At 32.2% G+C, this 21,502-nt stretch overlaps 1 protein-coding gene and 1 long non-coding RNA gene across 2 annotated transcripts; one reads left to right on the plus strand and one right to left on the minus strand.

The window, feature by feature from the left end:
• Positions 1-3,602: 3,602 nt before the first annotated feature.
• On the plus strand, positions 3,603-11,698 carry Ppt1 (Palmitoyl-protein thioesterase 1). Its single transcript, XM_011051271.2, has 7 exons — positions 3,603-3,914; positions 4,688-4,797; positions 10,214-10,341; positions 10,417-10,572; positions 10,655-10,772; positions 11,028-11,186; positions 11,268-11,698. The coding sequence occupies exons 1-7, from the start codon at positions 3,764-3,766 to the stop codon at positions 11,391-11,393; spliced, it is 948 nt and encodes a 315-aa protein (XP_011049573.1). The 5' UTR covers positions 3,603-3,763; the 3' UTR covers positions 11,394-11,698.
• LOC147908463 (uncharacterized) lies at positions 5,788-10,207 on the minus strand. The gene is made up of 2 exons (XR_015546235.1): positions 7,335-10,207; positions 5,788-5,969 (listed from the first exon to the last, which is right to left on the minus strand). It is a non-coding gene; the product is annotated as an uncharacterized LOC147908463 (long non-coding RNA).
• Positions 11,699-21,502: the final 9,804 nt, after the last annotated feature.

Below are 21,502 nucleotides of genomic sequence, written 5' to 3' on the forward strand. Positions count from 1 at the left end.
TGCATCGAAATTTCAACATTTTCGAGTGATAAAAAATAACGTATGTAGAGAGTGCAATGAAAGTTTGATACATTTTCAATATTTTTAGTATAAATATGTGATACATAATCTTATATTGTATTTTGAATATTTTCATTCAAAGATCGACACTTTTTTTTACTTCATTTTCAATTACAATATCGCTTTAATCATAAAAGCTTTCTCAAAATTTTTCAGAATTTATAAATAATTTTATAACATTTTAGAAAATTGTGGAATTTTTTTATACGAATCGGAACATTTTTTACAACTGTCAATAAAGTCTACAGCTTTTTTTCTAGTAATTCTTTGTATCTTATTTTATTGTTCTACTCTTGCTGAATAACATTATTTTTATTTGTACTTCGTTTACTAGTTTATTTAATATAATCTTATTATAATATGTCACTTTTGTATTGAGCAATTTTAGGGAATAATGTCTTTTATCATAAATGCTGACAACCTATTAGCTGTCTCTTATAAATGAGCACGAAATCAAGAAAAAATATCATCGACTTTATCTAATTATAGCTAGATTAATTCTAGCTCGAATCGATATTGAAACGATTTCGATTTTTAAATTAATGAAATTTAAATGTTTATCATACAAGTTTCCAATATCATTTGGAAGTATAAAAATACTACTAGTGTCACTGCTATTGCATACGCAATATTACTACTGCATTATTACGCAGTATTGCTACTGATATGCAATAGTGTCAATGCTGGGCTAATAGTGTTACTACTGTAGTGACGATATATGACGACTATAACATAGAACTACTTCCAGTAATCATATTTGATATAAAAAATTTATTATTAGGTGTTGGAATTAATTCGTAGCGTTTTTAATGAAAGAATGTTATTTATTTCACATGAGCATTAAAAAATACATTAATGAAAGTACTTCCCATCTCTTGTAAAACGCTACGAATTAATTCCAACACCTAATAGAATAAAAAATACATATGTATTAGGTGGACCGGAAAGTAATGTCGTTTTTTTAAAATTATTTTGGCACGACTTTGAAGTACACAATGAGCTGATAAATGACAAACGAATATCGACATAGGCAGAAATGACATTACTTTCTGGTCCACCTAATAAATATATATACAGGGTATCACATTGGAGGTGGAGGATCAAAGGGAACAAAAAATTCTTGTACTATTTTGAGATATTCGCTGTAGTTTTCGAATTAGAAAAGAAAATGTCTAAGCCAATATGCGGTTAAGCCGCGCCGCACGAATTCGTAGGACGGCCCACACTCGAATTGCATACTGGCTTAGACGTTTTCCTTTCTTAATTCGAAAACTATAGCGAGTATCTCAAAATGATATAAGAATTTTTTGTTCCCTTTGATTCATTTTTCACCTCTAATGTGGCCCATCTTAAGAGATACTCTGTATATATATATATATATATTAGGTGTTGGAATTAATTCGTAGCGTTTTACAAGTGATGGGAAGTACTTTCATTAATGTATTTTTTAATGCTCATGTGAAATAAATAACATTCTTTCATTAAAAAACGCTACGAATTAATTCCAACACCTAATATATATATATATATATATATATATATATAAAGGGTGTTTTTTTAAGCCCGATAGAACTTAAAATTGTAAAAACTAACACAAAAATTAAATTATAATCAAAAAATTTTTTTTAGTCGAAAGATCAATGCATGGTATTAACATTTGAAAATGATTTCGGGCATATGGCCACCACGGTTGTTTAATTTAATTTTTTGTTTTATTTTTTACAATTTCAAGTTCTATCGGGCTTAAAAAAGCACCCTTTATATATATATTGCGTCATCTAAAAAGTATCCGCGGTTTTTTGTCACTAGATGGTGTTGATGGTCAATACTAGTGACAAAAAATCGCGGATATTTTTTAGATGACTTAATATATATATATATATATATATATATATATATATATATATATATATCATTAGAGCAATTAGTATTATTTCAGCTAATAAAAATAATATTTTAGTATTATTAAAAACAAATTATTATCATAGGTGTCATCATTTGTACATTACTACTATATTTAACATTAATTATATTTTTTTATGTGTTTCCGCCTTTTTCACAATATCTTTGAACAGATATATACAATTATACATCCATTAGCATTATAAATATTTATGGTTCTTCGAAGGAGCAGTTCTCGTACAGAAATGAAGGATGGTAAGTAAAGTTCGGATTCAGATGGGTGACCGCGAATGGATGCATAAAAATTAGTTTTCGAATTCATAAAATATCATTTTTATCATTTTTTTTATTATAATTTCGTGTATATTATAATATCCTCTGAAATATGATACTAATCAATAATACTTATTTTCACAATAAAATTTCAATGAAACTTAAATGAAATTTTCTCCACCTCTATTACGCTATTAATGACACTACTTGTCGAATTTACTTATTGCATTAGTGACACTAGTAGTATATTTTTATGATGACTAGATCAAGATTTTATTTCCAACTCGAAAATTAATCGAAATTGAAGCCAAAAATCCGTCGAAATCAATAGAAATTAGGACTTTTATTTTTGACATCGAAATGATGTTTTTTCGAGAAATTATTTCTGACTGAGATACTACTACAGTAGTAACACTACTGGCTCAGCATTGACACTATTGCGTATCAGTAATCTTACTGTAGTAGCAGTGATTATACTAGTAGTATTTTTATACTTCCAAATGATAATGGAATTTGTATGATAGACCAACATTTAAATTTCATTAATTTAAAAATCGAGACCGTTTCGATTTGAGCTAGAATTAATCTAGCTAGACTTTGATAGAATCGATGATATTTTTCCTTGATTTCGTGCTCATTTATAATAAGAGACAGCTAATAGGTTGTCAGCATTTATGATAAGAGACATTATTCCCAGAAATTTCTCAATACAAAAATGACGTGATTAAGATTATATTAAATAAATTACGAAGTATAAATAAAAGTAATGTTATTCAGCAAGAATAGAACAATAAAATAAGATACAAAGAATTACTAGAAAAAAAGCTGTAGACTTTATCGACAGTTGTAAAAAATGTTCCGATTCGTATAAAAAAATTCCACAATTTTCTAAAAAGTTATAAAATTATTTATAAATTCTGAAAAATTTTGAGAAAGCTTTTATGATTAGAACGATATTGCAATTGTTGAAATGAAATCGACAAAAATGTCAATTCGACTTTTGAACGAAAATATTTAAAATATAAGATTACACATATTTATCCCAAATATTTATCACATATTTATATCAAAAATAAAAATGTATCAAACTCTCATTGCATTCTCTACATATGTAATTTTTTATCACTCGAAAAATGTTGAAATTTCGATGGAAATTTCGAATCGACAACTTTTCCAAACGACGTCGAAACGACGTCTTTTCGAGGAACTATTTCTGACTGGGATAAAGTCTGCTTCTCATGTTGCGACTCTGATTAAAAGGTCTCTATTCCCATCAGCCGAATTGTTATAAAATTCCATAAAGAAATCTAAATTATCGAGCGTCACAGTCTGAACTTTCTAATGCGGCCTTGTGGCGCATCGATCGCCGTTAAATATGACAAAAAAAATGTTTTCACATGTGCGCACTGAATGGCGCTCTCCACTGCGCTCAGCTGTGTCCATGTCCGACAATTAACGGTGTTGCAAAAAGTATTGCGATGTGTCGGTTGTGTTAGTTGCTTAAATATAAGCGTGGTTGACGGTTAACATGGTTCGCGTCGCGAGAGAGCCAACGATAAATCATATTTGTATTTTTATCGCCGTGATACTTTTTTGCGCGAATGCCGATTGTTTACGCGAGGAGGGCATAAAATCCACCGACGGTTCGCCGGTGCCAGTGGTACTCTGGCATGGAATGGGTATGTCTCTTTGATTGCCTAAATAATATTTCATTTATTTCTAAACGCCTTTCTTGCATATTTTCCCTCCGAGATATTACGTGATATAATTTTCACTATGTTAACTGTATGGGTAATCGTGTTGCAATATTCTTCACAACTAATATCTTTATGTAGTCATCGAATTAAATTAAATTTAATTTACTTTAAGGAATATTTTTGTAATTGATTTAAAAACTTGTTAAGAACTGTACATTGTATTCATCAGTGTTTATGCATGTAAGTGTGATGTCCTTAATATAATATTTAAACATAAAGATTTATAGAGATAGAAGTTTATAATTATAAGCAGATAAATATCTTAGCCTAGTTAGCTCGAAAACTATATGTTATAATAAAGAAAGATCTTATATTTTGCTTTTACGAAGATACTCTTTCCTTTAATTTAATATTTATTTAGCTCAAAACTTCCAAATTTATAATTTCTGTATTTACCTTTTTAGGAAATACGTACTATATGCATTAATAATACTTGTCTACAAACATGAGATTAAAATTTTTTTTCTTTTAACTATTAGGTGTTGGAATTAATTCGTAGCGTTTTACAAGTGATGGGAAGTACTTTCATTAATGTATTTTTTAATGCTCATGTGAAATAAATAACATTCTTTCATTAAAAACGCTACGAATTAATTCCAACACCTAATAGTAGCATGATACATTTATTTTCTAATTTTCAATTATTCATTCTTTTACTTCCTTTTGTTATAAAAATAAAAGCATATCTTTTGCAGGTGATAGTTGTTGTTTCTCTTTTAGTCTTGGAAAAATACAACAGATTCTTCAAGATGAAATTCCTGGAGTTTATGTCCATTCCATACGTATTGGAAACAATGAGATAGAGGTTGAACAATTATTAACAATTTTAAAAGCATTTGAAAAAATATTCTATATAAATATAATATTTATTTTATATCTTTATTCTGTCCTACTCTTCCTTTAAATATTTACTTATTTATACTTAATTTGTTTGTCTTAATTCTTTTTTTGGCATATAAGCTTTTTTACACGAAATTCCATGCTGCTCAGTGTTGTGCAAGGTATTCTATTTTCAGTGCTTAGGTACAGATACAGGAACTAGAAAAATAAAATATCTAGATAAAGGTACAGATATCTTATATGTATCTTAAAAAAAAGTATATAATTAAAATATAAAAAGTATATAATTATTTAAAAAAAGTATATATTATAATTATTTATTAAGTGTGAAGAATTTCTGAAATGATATACATAAAAAGCCAAATAAGTAGTATCAATAAGCAAAGTGACATTGAAGATTTGTCCGATGTTTATCTGCCTTTTCTAAAGAAAGATCTCTTTCACACTTAATAAATAATTCTAGAACAACTAAACTTTTGACACATATATATAAATAATGGTAACATATATGATAACAAATAATAATACACAATGTCATGACGAATTTCCATCTATGTAAAGGAAGTGTTTAAGATTTATCATTTTTTCTGTAAAACAGAAAATGATTCAATTCTCATACAATTCGACTAGAAGATATTAATGATAGGTTAATTTTTTTTTTAAATTAGAATCTGGAAATTCTTGTTCTACATAATTCACAATATGACAATTGGCGCTGCAACATTGTTGCACCTTCACAAAATGAAAGAACACGTTTATATATAGTTATATTACACGACGGCTGAATTTAATATCAATTATATGTAATTTTGCGTTTTAAGAATATTTGTGAATTTACTGAAGATGGCCAGATTGTGGCCGAAACGTCTAATGTTTTATTAATGTAATAATAATTAAATATTAAAAAAAAGTACCTAATATTAAAAAGAAATGCCTATAAATAGCCAATACAGTATCTGAGGATGTAAATAAATTTATTAGAATGATAACATAAAAAAATCGTAAACATTTCGACTTAAATTTTTTAGGTCATTATTAGTTATAATTTACATAACGGTTTTTAATGGTTGCGACCTCAACAGTTGAGTAAGCTGTTATTGATGTAGTCTTTTAGATCATCCAATCAGCATTTTACATCTGGAAAAATACATGAGCGCTCATTCAACTGTTCAGCAGAGAAAACTAATCAGTTAACGCTTAGTGATTCTTTAATATGATTGGTTCTTGCCAGAGCTCGGTAAAATAACTGATACGATTTATTTAAAATAAAAAATATAAAATAGGTTCCAAAAACTTATTAAAAATATTATATTAAATAAGAAAAAGATCACAAGAAATTATTTAAAATATAGAATAACTTTTATTTAAAATAGAAAAATAACTTGTTTTTTATTTTAAATAAGTTTTCGAAGGCAATTTTTTATTTTAAATAAGAAATTGATTTTGAAAATTTAATTAAAATATAAAATAAGAAATATGTACTTTAAATAAATGTTTCAAATAATAAATACAAAATATTTTAATGATTTTTAACAACTCAAGGCTTAATAAAAGCCTTGACTTATGGATTATATTGCGTTGCATTCACGAGCTTATTTTCTATTTTTTTTTTATGATTTTATTTTTTTGAATATGTGAATATACATTTATAAGTATAACGTTTCAGTTTTTTTTTAACTATAAGCTGTAATTAATATTTAATAATATTAACCCTTCGCGAATCACAGGTGGAAAATTGAAACGGATCATATGTGGGCATATTTTGTACCCCATGCTATACTTCATCATAAATATACTATAATTTATATAATTACTCATCGTCACTTTTACTGACGGATCGGTAATTGATATAATTTATTTAAAATAAAAAATATAAAATAGGTTCCAGAAACTTATTTAAAATATTAAATAAGAAATAGGGGTCAGAAGAAGTTATTTAAAATAATATTAAATAACTTTTTAATTTTTTGTTTATTTAAAATATATATTTTAAATAAATTTATTTGAAATAAGACCAAGCCCTGATTCTTGCCTTTAGTTCTTTACTGGATCTAAGAATAGGAACCAATTATGTTGAAGAATCACTAAGCGTTAACTGATTAGTTTTCTCTGCTGAACGCAGCCAATGTCAAATCAAATAAAGTCGAAATAGAAATCGCAATCAAAATAACAAAATATGTGTAATACTTCGACCTGATGTAATAAATTGGCTAAAAAATATCAATGCTAATTCGAGATTGATCTTTTAAATAGGATGATTTCGAAATGTAATACAAATTTGTGGCAATTACAAAGTTGTCTTAGTGCAGGAAAGTATCATCTAAAACTAAAATGTATCTAAGTATAGATACTAGTTTATAAGAAATAATGCCCACTGCAGGTATAGATATAGACCAGAAAAAAAGTAGCCGCAAACTTCCATTACTATATTAGACTGCTAACTCCTCACTTTTTCTTACGTAAAAGTGTTACGCGTACATGATGTAAGAATACAAGGTGTACCATTATGCATAATGTCGATAGCAATACTGGAAACAACCAATCAAATTTTGGCCTCTGTGCACTTTCCTGCCTAGGCGCTGGCATATTAGAATAGTCAATTAAATTTTAGCCTCAATTCACTTTTTTATTGCGCATTCTCGGGAATGATATACTTTGTCTTCTTATATCATGTGCGCGTAGTTGATGTGCAAAATAAGACTGTATAAACAGAAAAGAGATACCAACAGATTAGATGATCCAACGTTTTTGCGTAATGTAAGAATTGACTATGAATATCAATTTGCTTCGCTTAGAAAGAGAAACACACTTTATGTTTCTTTTTCTTATAAAAAGAGAAACATAAAGTGTGTTAAACAAGGAAAGATTCAGTATCAATTTCACGACACAAAGCAGATCGATATTCATAGTCGATTCTTACATTTAAAACTGTCTTAAGTACAGTCTTAAGATATCATAAGTCTGACTATAAAGACTGTATTAGCATCTTAAGACATTATTTAATACAGTTTTAAAATAAAAACAGACTATGAATACCGCCTCATGCTTTGCGTTTCATAGTTGGTACCTTTGTTCTCTCACGCGACATTCAGAGAAAGAGACGGATCGAGATTTAGAGAGAGACGCTTGCAAACTGACCACACTATGGATTAGTTCCAAAGTATATAGAAAGCATGCGTAATATGCAAATGTACTTATTCTACGCATGTAGTATGCATATACATGTTTTGACAAGTTAAAGGGACAAGTTAACAGTCTAATGTTAATAAAAGTCTGTGACGTTTCTCTAGGTATATAAATTTATACCTAGTTATAGTAGACTACGTTTATACAGCTCGATTTACATCGAAGTTATAACAATAATAAATAATAATAATTTGCTCGTTATTGAAGTACAATACGAAATCTAATAAATCGGCCAAAGACGAACGAATAAATTAAGATGTTATATTGATTAAAGATTAATGTATAATACATTAAGATTAAGTAAAATTAGTTTAACTTTTACTTAGTTTTTATCATATACAATTTTTGCGAAATATTATTGACTGCATCACTGGATGTAATTATAACTTCTATGACTCCTCCATTTATATTGTTTTTAATTAAATTGGCAATGTTTTAAATGGTAATTTTATGCGACTGTAATGAAGACTATATGAAGTTGAAACTAGTTTCGCTTAATTCTAATATTCATTAAATATTAATCTTCGATCAATATAACATTTTAATTTACTCGCTCGTTTTTGATTGATTTGCATTAGATTTTGTATTGTATAATATCAATGTTATAACAGGTCAATCACAATCATTCCATTCTTCAGAAGAATAGCTATGATTGGCCAGTTTTATTACATGTTATGTTGTAACTTCAACATAAATCGAGCCGTATAAACATATTAAATATCTACGTACTTATACTTAGATACTACACAACACTGATGCTGCTATCTGGTAATCATATATTAGACAGGTCGACAAAATTTAGGGAGAGGGGATCTTGTGCTTTGAATTTTGAAAGATGTTTCTGTAGGATTTTGATGCGCTAAAAGCGACTACTGGAAAAACTATGTTGTCAGTTTTTTCCATTATCCTCCATTTTTTAAATAATCGCAAAAATAGTTTTTTCCGGCTAAACAAAAAATGATATCGAAATCTGTTTTGTGACATTTAACTTAGAAATATTCCAACAATACTAAATATTTTTTCGATGCTTATAAAAATGTTTTATGCAAACCGCAAACAAAAAAACTTTAGAAAAATCATAAAAAACCGAAAAAATTGACAAATTTTGAAATATAAAATCAAATATTATAATTCGAAAGAAAAAAATTGTAAAAAATATCTGACAATTTATATTTATAGCTATATGTTTCTAGTTTAAATCTTTTTTGAAAAATTAATTTCCAATCACTTGTTCAGAAGTTATTGAATTTAAAGTGTCAAAGCAGCCCGCGCGTCACCTATAATGCGCGATATTCTCTCGAATCTGACACATATCTGACAATAATTTTAGCATTATTCATCCTGTATCACGTGGAAATATTATCTTATTATTGTATAATAAGGATAACGCTAAAATCACCGTTTCGTGTACATTTACTATTCATCGCCATTGGATTTGCTACTTTCAATTGTGATTACAGTAATCAGAGACTTACAAACCAGATATTGATTTTTATGTACGGATTTTTAAAAATCCTTGTCCTTTATATTGAATCCGCCATTTTGAATTGCACATTTTTTATTTCAGATTTGAAATCAGCGAAAAAGGACTATACATGGGCTGCTTTGACACTTTAAATTCAATAACTTCTGAACAAGTGATTGGAAATTAGTTTTTCAAAAAAGATTTAAACATACAGCTATAAATATAAATTGTCAGATATTTTTTACAATTTTTTTCTTTCGAATTATTTGATTTTATATTTCAAAATTTGTCAATTTTTTTTGATTTTTTACGATTTTTCTAAAGTTTTTTTGTTTGCGGTTTGCATAAAACATTTTTATAAGCATCGAAAAAATATTTTTAATATTGTTGGAACATTGCTGAGTCAAATGCCATAAAAGACCTCGATATCATTTTTTGTTTAGCCAGACAAAATTAATAAAAAACTATTTCCGGAAAAAATGGTTTCTGCATATTTAACAAATGGAGGATGATGGAAAAATGGACAATGTAGTCGTTTTCAGCACATCAAAATCCTACAGAAACATCTTTAAAAGTTCAAAACACAAGACCCCCCCTAAATTTTGTCAGCCTATGTTATTTGCGTTGCAATTTTACGCTATTATTTCATTTTGTAGTATTTTACGCTATTATTTCATTTTGTATAATAGTATTTTAGTGCAGAATTAAGACGTAACATCTTTTCTTATAGGATGTTGAGAATGGCTATTTTGGAAATATTAATGAGCAAATAAAGCATGTGTGTGAGCAAATATCGCAAAATACAAAACTTCAAAATGGATATAATGCCATTGGTTTCTCTCAAGGGGCTCAATTTCTGTAAATTTTTTTATTAATTATTTAATTATTTTATCCATATCAATTTTTTGTATGCAATGTCGTTCTCTATTTTAGAAGAGCAGTAGCTCAAAGATGTCCTAATCCACCAATGCTGAATTTGGTATCTTTAGGCGGTCAGCATCAAGGTGTTTTCGGCTTACCAAAGTGCTCAGACTCATCTCGATTGTGCAATTACATGCGTCGTATGCTTCATCTCGGTGCATACTTGTGGTACTTACTCTCGTGATCTTTGAATTAAGCAGTATTAATGGAAACTCTCTTTGTTTTTGCATTATTTTAAATTTTTTCTTAGGTACGTACAAAATTCGCTGATACAAGCTTCTTATTGGCATGATCCTTTGCAAGAAGATGAATATAAAAAAAAAAATCTTTTCCTTGCCGAAATCAATAATGAAAATATTAATAACATAGTAAGTGTTATCATATACATTAGAATTTTTAATTGTAATATAAAAATGTATTTACTAGTTTCAATCAATATACGATTTATATATTATAATATATTACGATACGTTTTATATTATGAATAAAAAATACTGACTGTAACTTTATACTCAGATATTGCATGTGATATAGAATGATATTAAATTTTGAAGCAGAAAAATAAAAATTATATTATTAAAGAATTAATATTTTTATTATTTATATCTATTGTATTGTAACAGGAATATAAAAACAATCTTCAAAAACTTCAAGCTTTAGTTCTCGTTAAATTTGAGAATGATACAATGGTCGAACCAATAGAGACAGAATGGTTTGGATTTTACAAACCTGGTCAAGCGGAAGAAATACAGAAGTTGCAGCAAAGTGAGCTGTATCAACAGGTATGCACTCGCGCGATTGATTTCAAAACATAGTTATTCATATATAGTCATGCATATATTATCGATTCATAATTTTTATAGGATTGGCTCGGATTACGTGCAATGGAAAACGCTGGTAAAATCTATTTTATTTCGCTACCTGGTGATCATTTGCAATTTACGGCTAACTGGTTCATTGAAAATATAATTAAAAAATATTTAATATAATTGTAAAAAAATCTATGCAAATTTAAGAATTCAATTAATTAGACGATACAGATGTATAACATACACGTATATAGTATAAAAAAATAATATTATACAGGGTTGGCCATATTCGACGGAAATCTCCTTGAACCCTATTAAATGATTTTTAAAATGAACAGCAAAAAATGTGTTTTTTCCCATGATTGAAAAAAAAACATCTTTCTGTCGAATATGGCCAACCCTGTACAACAATTTATACAGTGTCTTATAAGAATGATAGAATGCGACTACACAACGAATTGGAAATACAGACCTTAAACGATCAAGCTGTATCTTTATTTTTATTGAAATAATTCTGTGAATTTATACATATTCATTCTTTCGAACTATGCGCTGAATTTATTTTCATTGAAATGCAATTCTCACAAAATTAGTAGTAATGTTACAAATCAAATTGATAAGCAATTTAAGACTCCTGAATATCATCTCAGTCATATTGAATTGTGACGTTAGAAGTGCGTTGATTTTTCTTGCATGCCATTTGTAAATAAAGACAAATTGAATAAAACAGAATAATAAAATTTAAAACACTTCTAAAACTAAGCACTTCTAAAATTATTATATAATATCTCCTTTAGATAGTCTTATGATGGAGTATAATAATCATAAATAGAGCCCGGATTAAAGCCCGGAAAAGATTCTGCATTAACGGCTAGCTAGTTCTCTCACTACATCTCATCCTCTACTGCTGTGGCGCCGTTGCTTGCCACTGCTTCGGGCGAATGGCAATGGGGAGATTCTTAAGGAACACGCTATAGTCAACTTGAATCGGTATGTCGATCGGCGAATAATCCGGGCTCTAATCATAAAAGACACATAAAGTAAGTTTACTAATGTTTACTCAATACACATGCACAGCATGTTTCACGAATGTTTTTCTACTATTTACTGATTGTCAGAGTTCAAACAGATACAAATAGTTTCGGCTTTTTACAAAAGTATTACAGCAATCTTGTTTCGTTTTATCCAAATTGCACTTATTTACAAATAACATGTAAGGAAAATCAACGTGTCATTTCTTGCTTGTAACATCACGATTCAATATGACTGAAATGAGTATTCAAGAATCTTAATTGTATTGATGCTCATCGGTATTTTACAAAGGGAACACCAGATAACGGTGTTGGGGATTTTGATGCGTTTTTTACAGACTGTTCTTGAGCGAAATAAAATACGTGTTTCGTTATTTTATCCATTGACCCATAATTTCGAAGAAATCAATTTTTTAAATAATTATTGTAATAATTTGAATACTGTGTAACTGTAAGAAAATCTTAATATCTTTATAAATTTTATTTTATTTCACCGAATGTTAAGGATAAAATTACACCTAGGTGGATGATTCTGAATGCAACAAGTAGACCGCGCGCCAGTCGAAATGTTGCTCACTTCAATAAGCATTTGACTCGCGCGCGTAGTGATTCTTCGAACTGAAGAATATTTCAATAAAATTACCAATATGGAAAACGATAGAAATGTTCATGATGAAATCGTATATGTCAATAGAGTGGAAAATGCGATTATTGATGCCGAGCAAGACAAAACAATATTTTTCGCTCTCAAAATAAGATATTATATAAGTGATAGGTGAAAATTTGTAGTTAAATTTTTTATACAAACTACAACTGGCTGAAAAAGTGAAAAGTTCCAAGTTTTCTGAAAGAGTAGAAATTATTGGAAAGAAAATTGCAGAATTTGATTCATGATTTTCATTTCGAAGAAGATGAAGAATTATTTTTGGTGGAAGAATGCATCACACAAGAAGATATTAACACGCTTCTAATATTTCATCACCAATTTATTAGACTGATAATTGACTTAATGAATTATTACTCAAAATAATTGCCTATTTGATATTAATTTATTTGAAATGTATTATATAAATTATTAATTAATTTTATAATATATTTGCTAATTACGTATTCTAAAAATTACAATAATTGATATTTATAATTGATATTTGTACAGTATAATAAATTGGCAATGAAATATTATAGAATTATTTGTTTTAATATCTTCTTGTGTGATGCATTCTTCCGCCAAAAGTAATTCTTCATCTTTTTCAAAATGAAAATCACGAATTATTTCTGTCACAAATTCCGCAATTTTTTTTCCAATAATCTCTGCTCTTTTAGAAAATTTGAAACTTTCCATTTTTTCAGCCAGTTGTAATTTGTATAAAATTTGACCACAAATTTTCAGCCCATTAATTATATCTTGTTTTGAGAGCGAAAGATGTTGTTTTGTCTTGCTCAGCATTAATAATCACATTTTTCACTCTATTAGCCATATACGATTTTATCATGAACATTTCTACCGTTTTCCATGCTGATAAATTTTATTCAAATATTCTTCAGTTCGGAGAATCGCTACGCGCACGAGTGAGTCAAATGTTTACTGAAGTGAGCATCATTTCGACTGACGCGCGGTCTTGCTGGTTTCAGAATCATCATCCGAGATTCAGAATCATCCATCCAGGTGTAATATCCACTCTTTTACAAGCTCAAGTTGGACACCAGACAAAGAGCGTGCTCCTCTTTCATTAATTGTCACTTAATTCGTCAGACTCATGCGATTGCAACTCGCGACGGCGACAAGAGAGGTTCGCTATCGGCGGGGCATATCGGAGGAGAGAGATAATATGCTGCAATAATGACACAAAATTTAATGCAATTGAGTAACAAATATATTTCGAGGCGTTCTTTCATATAGGTATTTGTAATCGCTCGCGGTTAATCTGTCGGTCTCTGCGACGACCAAAACTAGAGTCTACTTTGTCCGGGTTGACCATAGAGACAAGATTTAAGCTCGCACAGAAAGAAGATTCCGCAAGAAAAATTAGCGAGATAGATCACCTCGGCTCTGCATGCAACCATTTTCTATACGCGGACCTTATCGTTACTCTACATCGCAATCGGTGGACACGTTGACTCGAAATTACATCAAAGAATTGACTCGACGATATGCCATAAAACGATACGCAATAGAATTAACTCGATAATACCATACAATTGACTCGATTGGCAAAGACGAGCGTCGCTCGACAATCTTTATCTCTCCGAAGGGGTAGGGGCGAGTGGCATGTGGCTCGCAAATGCTCGAATTACGCGGCTGCCATGATACCAACTTTCCGAAATCTCGAACTTTAATGCGCGACCCTTCCGGCACTCAGAATCTCGCAATCGGTGGCTTTACAAGCAGGATATGTTAGTCTCACCGACGCTGTTCCTCGATCCTTCCGATATCCGTAGATCACTTTCGCTCGTTATCACGCTCTAAGGGGATCGTACGTCCTCTCCCTTGATTCGACCATAGTACGAGTGTCGGCCGGGATTTTTCCGCGAATCTACGCAAGCCGTTCGGCCTTCCCCCTTTATTCCTTGTGGAGCTTTGTCATGCGTCGATTGGTCTTTATCAGCTACGCGGCGCTGCGAATCCTACTGCTCCTCGCGGGTCCTTCGCGGGTCGCGAATCCTCATGCTCCAAGGCGCGAAATATGATAATAATATAGGCTCTTTTGCTCTCGACGGCTCTCTTCTATTCGGGCCGGCTCGGATTCAGGGCACCTCTATCAGTTCTGCACGGGTAAACCTTTGTCTTTAAGGGACATCATCCTCCCATAAGGGACCACCCAGTATACGTGGAGTTTTTTCTTTTTCTCTCTCTCTTATAGTTCCTATAATTGAGGCCCGATATTGCCAAGTTTTGATGGCCGCGTGACAGGAAATATACAGAATTATACGATCTGCGCATCCGTGTTCCTTGGTGAGGCAGCTCTCAGCAACCCCCGTGTTTCCGTCCGGCTTCTGCCCGGTGGTCTTCCTTCGTCCGTTAGTGGGTGAGACAACGAATTATCAAAATAATATTCTAACCACTGAGCACGGTTCATTGACGACAAGTCCAAATACGAGACGATTAGCAAAAAAATTAAAATTTGCAGTGAAGGAACAAAGCGAAATCAGACAATTGAATCTGCACACGGTTGTATGTGCGCCCGTACATGTGTTCGCTCTCCGAGCCGGAAGGATGCAAGACCCCCGCGGAAATACCGCCAATAGTGACTGATAAAATTGGCACGTCACAGTTCAATCGATAGCTTGTATTCAAATTAGGTACATAATGAGTATTTTTATTTTTTTCTATGTACCCTACGAACGTAGATATTGCAACAAGCTCCAAATTTTGTTTAAAAATTTTAAGAAATTCGTCATTGTCATTACTGTTAATCGACGTCATCGTCATTTGCCTCGCCCGTGGATTATGTTTAATTTTTAACGAACAACGGCCGACTGCTAATTTTCCGATGATCATTCAGAATCATGATCTTGACAATATATGTGAAGTACAATATATGTAAGTAAGACACAATAAAAGTGTCTTTGTTTAACCTATAGGTTAAACAAGAACGGCCCATTAGGGTCACGGACAGTGATGGGTAAGATTAACATTTATCTAAATATAGTTACATACACGAAAATTTATTTAAAAATACAGATATAGATACATATATTAAGATGTATATAGGTACAGATATCAGATATTTTGAAAATATCTTCAGATATTTAATACATTTCAGATCTCTTAAATTAATTTTATTGTAATAATGATAATGTATAAAAAAAAGTATTAGTTATATTAAATGAATCATTCATTTATTCATTTCTGTTATATTTATATAGATAATTGAATAATTTATATAGATAATAAAAAACTTATAATTATAAAACGATTTAGGATAAGAATTATAAGACGATATTATTCATCATAGTTTTACAAATTAAAAATGCTTCAAGCATTGTGTTTCCAACTTAACTATACATGCGTTAGAAATTTTACAATCTAAGATCACTGGCTGCGTTGAGTAGAAAAAGCATAACTGTATAACTGTAAAATTCTTTAATATGACTGATTTGCATTTAGATCCTAGTGAAATTAAAGGAAAGACTAATCATGTTATAGAATTTTGTAAAAGCAAAGCTGCTTTTTTTTCTGCAGAATGGAATCAATCAACAATCACGCATAAAATGGTGATCGAAATCGTTACTCGTTAGAGAGGATCGTGTACTGATGTCACAAGATATGATGAGGTGTAATAAAGGAGAACTTGGCGTGAGATATTTGAGAACTTTATTATACAATGTTAACTTCGTACACCTACTGTTATCCGTGAGGAGCGATAGTTCAGTAACAATTGCTAAAGCGAGAGACTCGAAGGACGAGGGAGGAGGGGTGACAATTTTTGCCTGGTTTCATAGGCGCCTTCTGGAAAGATCCAGACTTTTCTAGCACCGGATATGTCGTCATTACGATCTTTCGAATGTCGGCGTCGTTAGATTAGCGAGGTTGTGATCACTGCTGCTACAGTTTGAATTGCATAGGAACACCGTCGGCAGGTGCTCCATGATTCACTGCATCCTCCCGCTACGTCATGCGGAATTGGCGCTCGCGTTTGCTGCGCTTGGAGCGCTCCTAATTTGCGAGAGGACTCGCACTCTTGAGCGCACGGCTCTTTAAACAAATGGAATTATGACTATGCTGAGGTAATGTATCTGAAAAATGCATCTGAAAATCAGTTCAAATATTATGTTTTTTTATCTAGATACAGATAAATACTCAAATTTGAATGTATCTCATAGATTAGATAAACAAAATGTATCTCTATACATGTATAGAGATACTACCTAACACTGGACTAAATGCACAGTGTAATCATAACCATTGTTTTTATAGATTTCTGTTTTCTCTTGGAAGCTTGCAAGCTATGTGCAGATAACACAGGTCAACATTTGATCTAAAAGGATACTCTGGAAGCGGACTGGTCCCAGTAGGTTTTTTGGGTCGCTGATTACGATGAGCGGGTTGGTTAAGCTTCATCACATCAGGTTCAAGGTCATTTCAAGGTCAAGTGGAAAGAAAACCTTCCTCCCAAAAAATCCCAAAAAATTCATGGGTATGTTTTTGAGGTCCCCGAATCCGAATCCGTAGTTCGTTTGAACCCACGACCCCTCCTAGACATCATTCAAGGTCATTCGTAGGAAATTTGTAGGTCAAGTAGAGAAATAATCGTCTGAAAAATATGAAAAAATGCATGAGTATGTTTTTGAGGTCCCCGAATCCGAATCCATAAATTGTTTAAACCCGTGACCTATCCTAGAGGTCATACAAGGTCATTCTAAGGTAATTTGAATGTAAAGCACAAACAAAATGTATTCATACATATCTTTTTTGAGTTTAGCTTTCGATTCCAGAATTTAGGTTTGGTTGCAACCAGGGCACCTCCCCGTGGTGACGGTGTGCAACGGAGTTGTCTCACTATCCGGCGAAGTCCCTGGGTTACGGCGATTATGCCGTCATGGCAACTAAACGTAGAAAATTTACGAGACAGGGTTTCGGATACCCAGAATCGGCGGCTGGTCAGGGTGGGGAAGCGGGCCCACAGGCGTCGTCATCAAGCGACCGTAGCTCTACAGTGATGGAAAACTTGGCCTCTGTAGAGTCGAATGCTACAAGACATTTGTCATGTACTATTGACGTGAACAATTTTTGTATTGTTTGTGGGGAGTTTATTCCACAAAAGAAAAAATTTGTATTTTCAGATGCTTTGAAAATAAAATATAAACAACTTTATAGTATTGATACAAGTTCATTGGACAACTCATATACTCCCAAAACTATATGTTCGAGATTCCGTAGTGTTCTTAAATTAACAAGCAGGTATTTTCTAAACCAATGATATGGAGATCCCCAACAAATCATGCTACCGACTGTTTCTTCTGTTTAACAAACGTGAAAGGTTACAACCGAAAGAATAAAAATTTAATTTCATATCCACAAATCAGATCTGTGAATTTTCCAGTTCCTATTCACACGAATACTAATAATAGCAAGGAAATAAATGAAGAGGAACTGGAAGATTTAAATGATGAAGATTTGTTAGATGGATCATTGGAATGTGATGAGAGTCAAAATTTTAGCACAGAAGAGTCAGATTTTGAGGAAAATACGGCAGATGCTGAGAAATGGGACCAAGATGAAGTGAGTGATCTTTGCAGAGACTTAGGAAATATATATTTTCGGAAAGTTCGTTCTCTCGAACGATACAAAGAAATTTTTGTTCCTGTAGAAAGACTTTTTTTTTCTTTTAGTCTGGATGCTAAAAGTTCTGAGCTCTCTTTCGAGAGTCCTAAGTCTCTGCAAAGATCACTCACTTCATCTTGGTTCCATTTCTCAGCATCTGCCGTATTTTCCTCAAAATCTGACTCTTCTGTGCTAAAATTTTGACTCTCATCACATTCCAATGATCCATCTAACAAATCTTCATCATTTAAATCTTCCAGTTCCTCTTCATTTATTTCCTTGCTATTATTAGTATTCGTGTGAATAGGAACTGGAAAATTCACAGATCTGACTTGTGGATATGAAATTAAATTTTTATTCTTTCGGTTGTAACCTTTCACGTTTGTTAAACAGAAGAAACAGTCGGTAGCATGATTTGTTGGGGATCTCCATATCATTGGTTTAGAAAATACCTGCTTGTTAATTTAAGAACACTACGGAATCTCGAACATATAGTTTTGGGAGTATATAAGTTGTCCAATGAACTTGTATCAATATTATAAAGTTGTTTATATTTTATTTTCAAAGCATCTGAAAATACAAATTTTTTCTTTTGTGGAATAAACTCCCCACAAACAATACAAAAATTGTTCACGTTAATAGTACATGACAAATGTCTTGTAACATTCGACTCTACAGAGGCCAAGTTTTCCATCACTGTAGAGCTATGGTCGCTTGATGACGACGCCTGCGGGCCCGCTTCCCCACCCTGACCAGCTGCCGATTCTGGGTATCCGAAACCCTGTCTCGTAAATTTTCTACGTTTAGTTGCCATGACGGCATAATCGCCGTAACCAAGGGACTTCGCCGGATAGTGAGACAACTCCGTTGCACACCGTCACCACGGGGAAGTGCCCTGGTTGCAACCAAACCTAAATTCTGGAATCGAAAGCTAAACTCAAAAAAGATATGTATGAATACATTTTGTTTGTGCTTTATATTCAAATTACCTTAGAATGACCTTGTATGACCTCTAGGATAGGTCGCGGGTTTAAACAATTTATGGATTCGGATTCGGGGACCTCAAAAACATACTCATGCATTTTTTTCATATTTTTCAGACGGTTATTTCTCTACTTGACCTACAAATTTCCTACGAATGACCTTGAATCACGTCTAGGAGGGGTCATGGGTTCAAACGAACTACGGATTCGGATTCGGGGACCTCAAAAGCATACCCATGAATTTTTTGGGATTTTTTCGAAGGTTTTCTTTCCACTTGACCTTGAAATGACCTTGAACTTGATGTGATGAAGCTTAACCAACCCGCTCATCGTAATCAGCGACCCAAAAAACCTACTGGGACCAGTCCGCTTCCAGAGTATCCTTTTAGATCAAATGTTGACCTGTGTAATTCATGGTTTCAATTAACACCATTTAAAAAGCAACGTATACAAGAATCGAACGTTACGTCGGATTCCAGTTATGCGTCGCCTAAACCACACAAATTATCGTACGAACGTTCACAGTACCCCTTAGTCGAAGATGTTTATGAAACGCCCAATGAGCCGCTTGAAACGTTAAGTTAAACAATCATTGTAAACGCAACAACTCGTGAAGAGTTGCATAATCAATTGGGACCACTTGGACAAAAATACATAAACATGCTTCTCGGTGGTGACAGAGAAAAGATAATCGATCATGTTTATGGCGTACGCTTCAATGAGAACGATGTTCGGTGAAACAATTCGATATAGACACGAATGACTTTGTGATCGTAGATGGAGTAAAGGTATGCCTGGATTGTATGAATTAATTTTCAAAAGAATTCCCGATGACACTATTTACACAGAGAATGATAGCATATAAAAATATACTATTAGTTAGAATGCTCATAGGCGCAGTCATAAAGCGGATAATCCAATATTGGATAATACAGATATAAGAATATAATAGCACCCTTGGTGTCAGGTAAAATACAAGTTGGAACGGGTGTATCATGCACCTGGAAACTAAACAACAAGTTAGATTGTTGGAAAAGATGTAAAACCACACACCACGATCCTAAATGACAATAAAATTGATTATGTTCATTGGAACGATCCTAACGAGCTAGTGGATTGCTTGAGGCCTCGCGTCAGGCAGGTCATAACGCCCACGATAACGAAATATTGTCTGTTATTGAGGAGCTTCGTGAAGCTGGCTTGATTATAAAATTAATTGAAACGAGGATACGCATTTTTAGTCGACATCGAAATACCAATCAACAATGTTTACGTCACATCTTTGTAATATTTTACGCATTATATTGGATATGGGAATAAGTTTCCGCCCTTTTTAAATGAAAAAGATGTGTTTATTTAAACAAATCTATATAAGTGAGTTTATTCAAAGTATGCTCCTTCGGAAGCGACAACTTTCTCCCACCTTTCCGGTAATAAACGGATTCCTCGAATGAAAAAATCTGATTCTTTTGAAGCGATCCATTCATCAAGCCATTTTTTGGTACCTTCATAAGAATTGAATCGTTCTCCAGAAAGGGCCGACTGCATGGATCGGAACAAATAGAAATCTGAAGGGGCAATGTCCGATGAATACGGCGGGGCAGAATTTCCCACTTTACTCTTTCCAAGTATTTCTTGACCGGTTTTGCAACGTGTGGCCTAGCGTTATCATGTAACAGAATCAGCTTGTTGTGACTATTGTCCCATTCCGGTCATTTTTCTTTCAAAGCTTGGTTTAAACGTATCAGTTGTAGCCGATAACGATCGTTAGTGATGGTTTCGGACGGTTTGAGCAGCTCATAATATATAATACCTCTTTGATCCCATCAGATGCACAACATAATCTTTGAAGCATGGATATTTCGTTTTGGCGTTGATGGACCTGGTTCACCTGGCATCACCCATGCCTTCAAGCGTTTAGGGTTATCGTAGTAGATCCATTTTTCATCGCCAGTTACGATACGATGTAGAAAACCCTTCCTTTGTTGTCATTGACGAAGCATCTCGCAG

This window comes from Acromyrmex echinatior, chromosome 9 (assembly GCF_024713525.1).
Source record: "Acromyrmex echinatior isolate Ae372 chromosome 9, ASM2471352v2, whole genome shotgun sequence".
In the NCBI taxonomy this organism is placed as follows: domain Eukaryota; kingdom Metazoa; phylum Arthropoda; class Insecta; order Hymenoptera; family Formicidae; genus Acromyrmex; species Acromyrmex echinatior.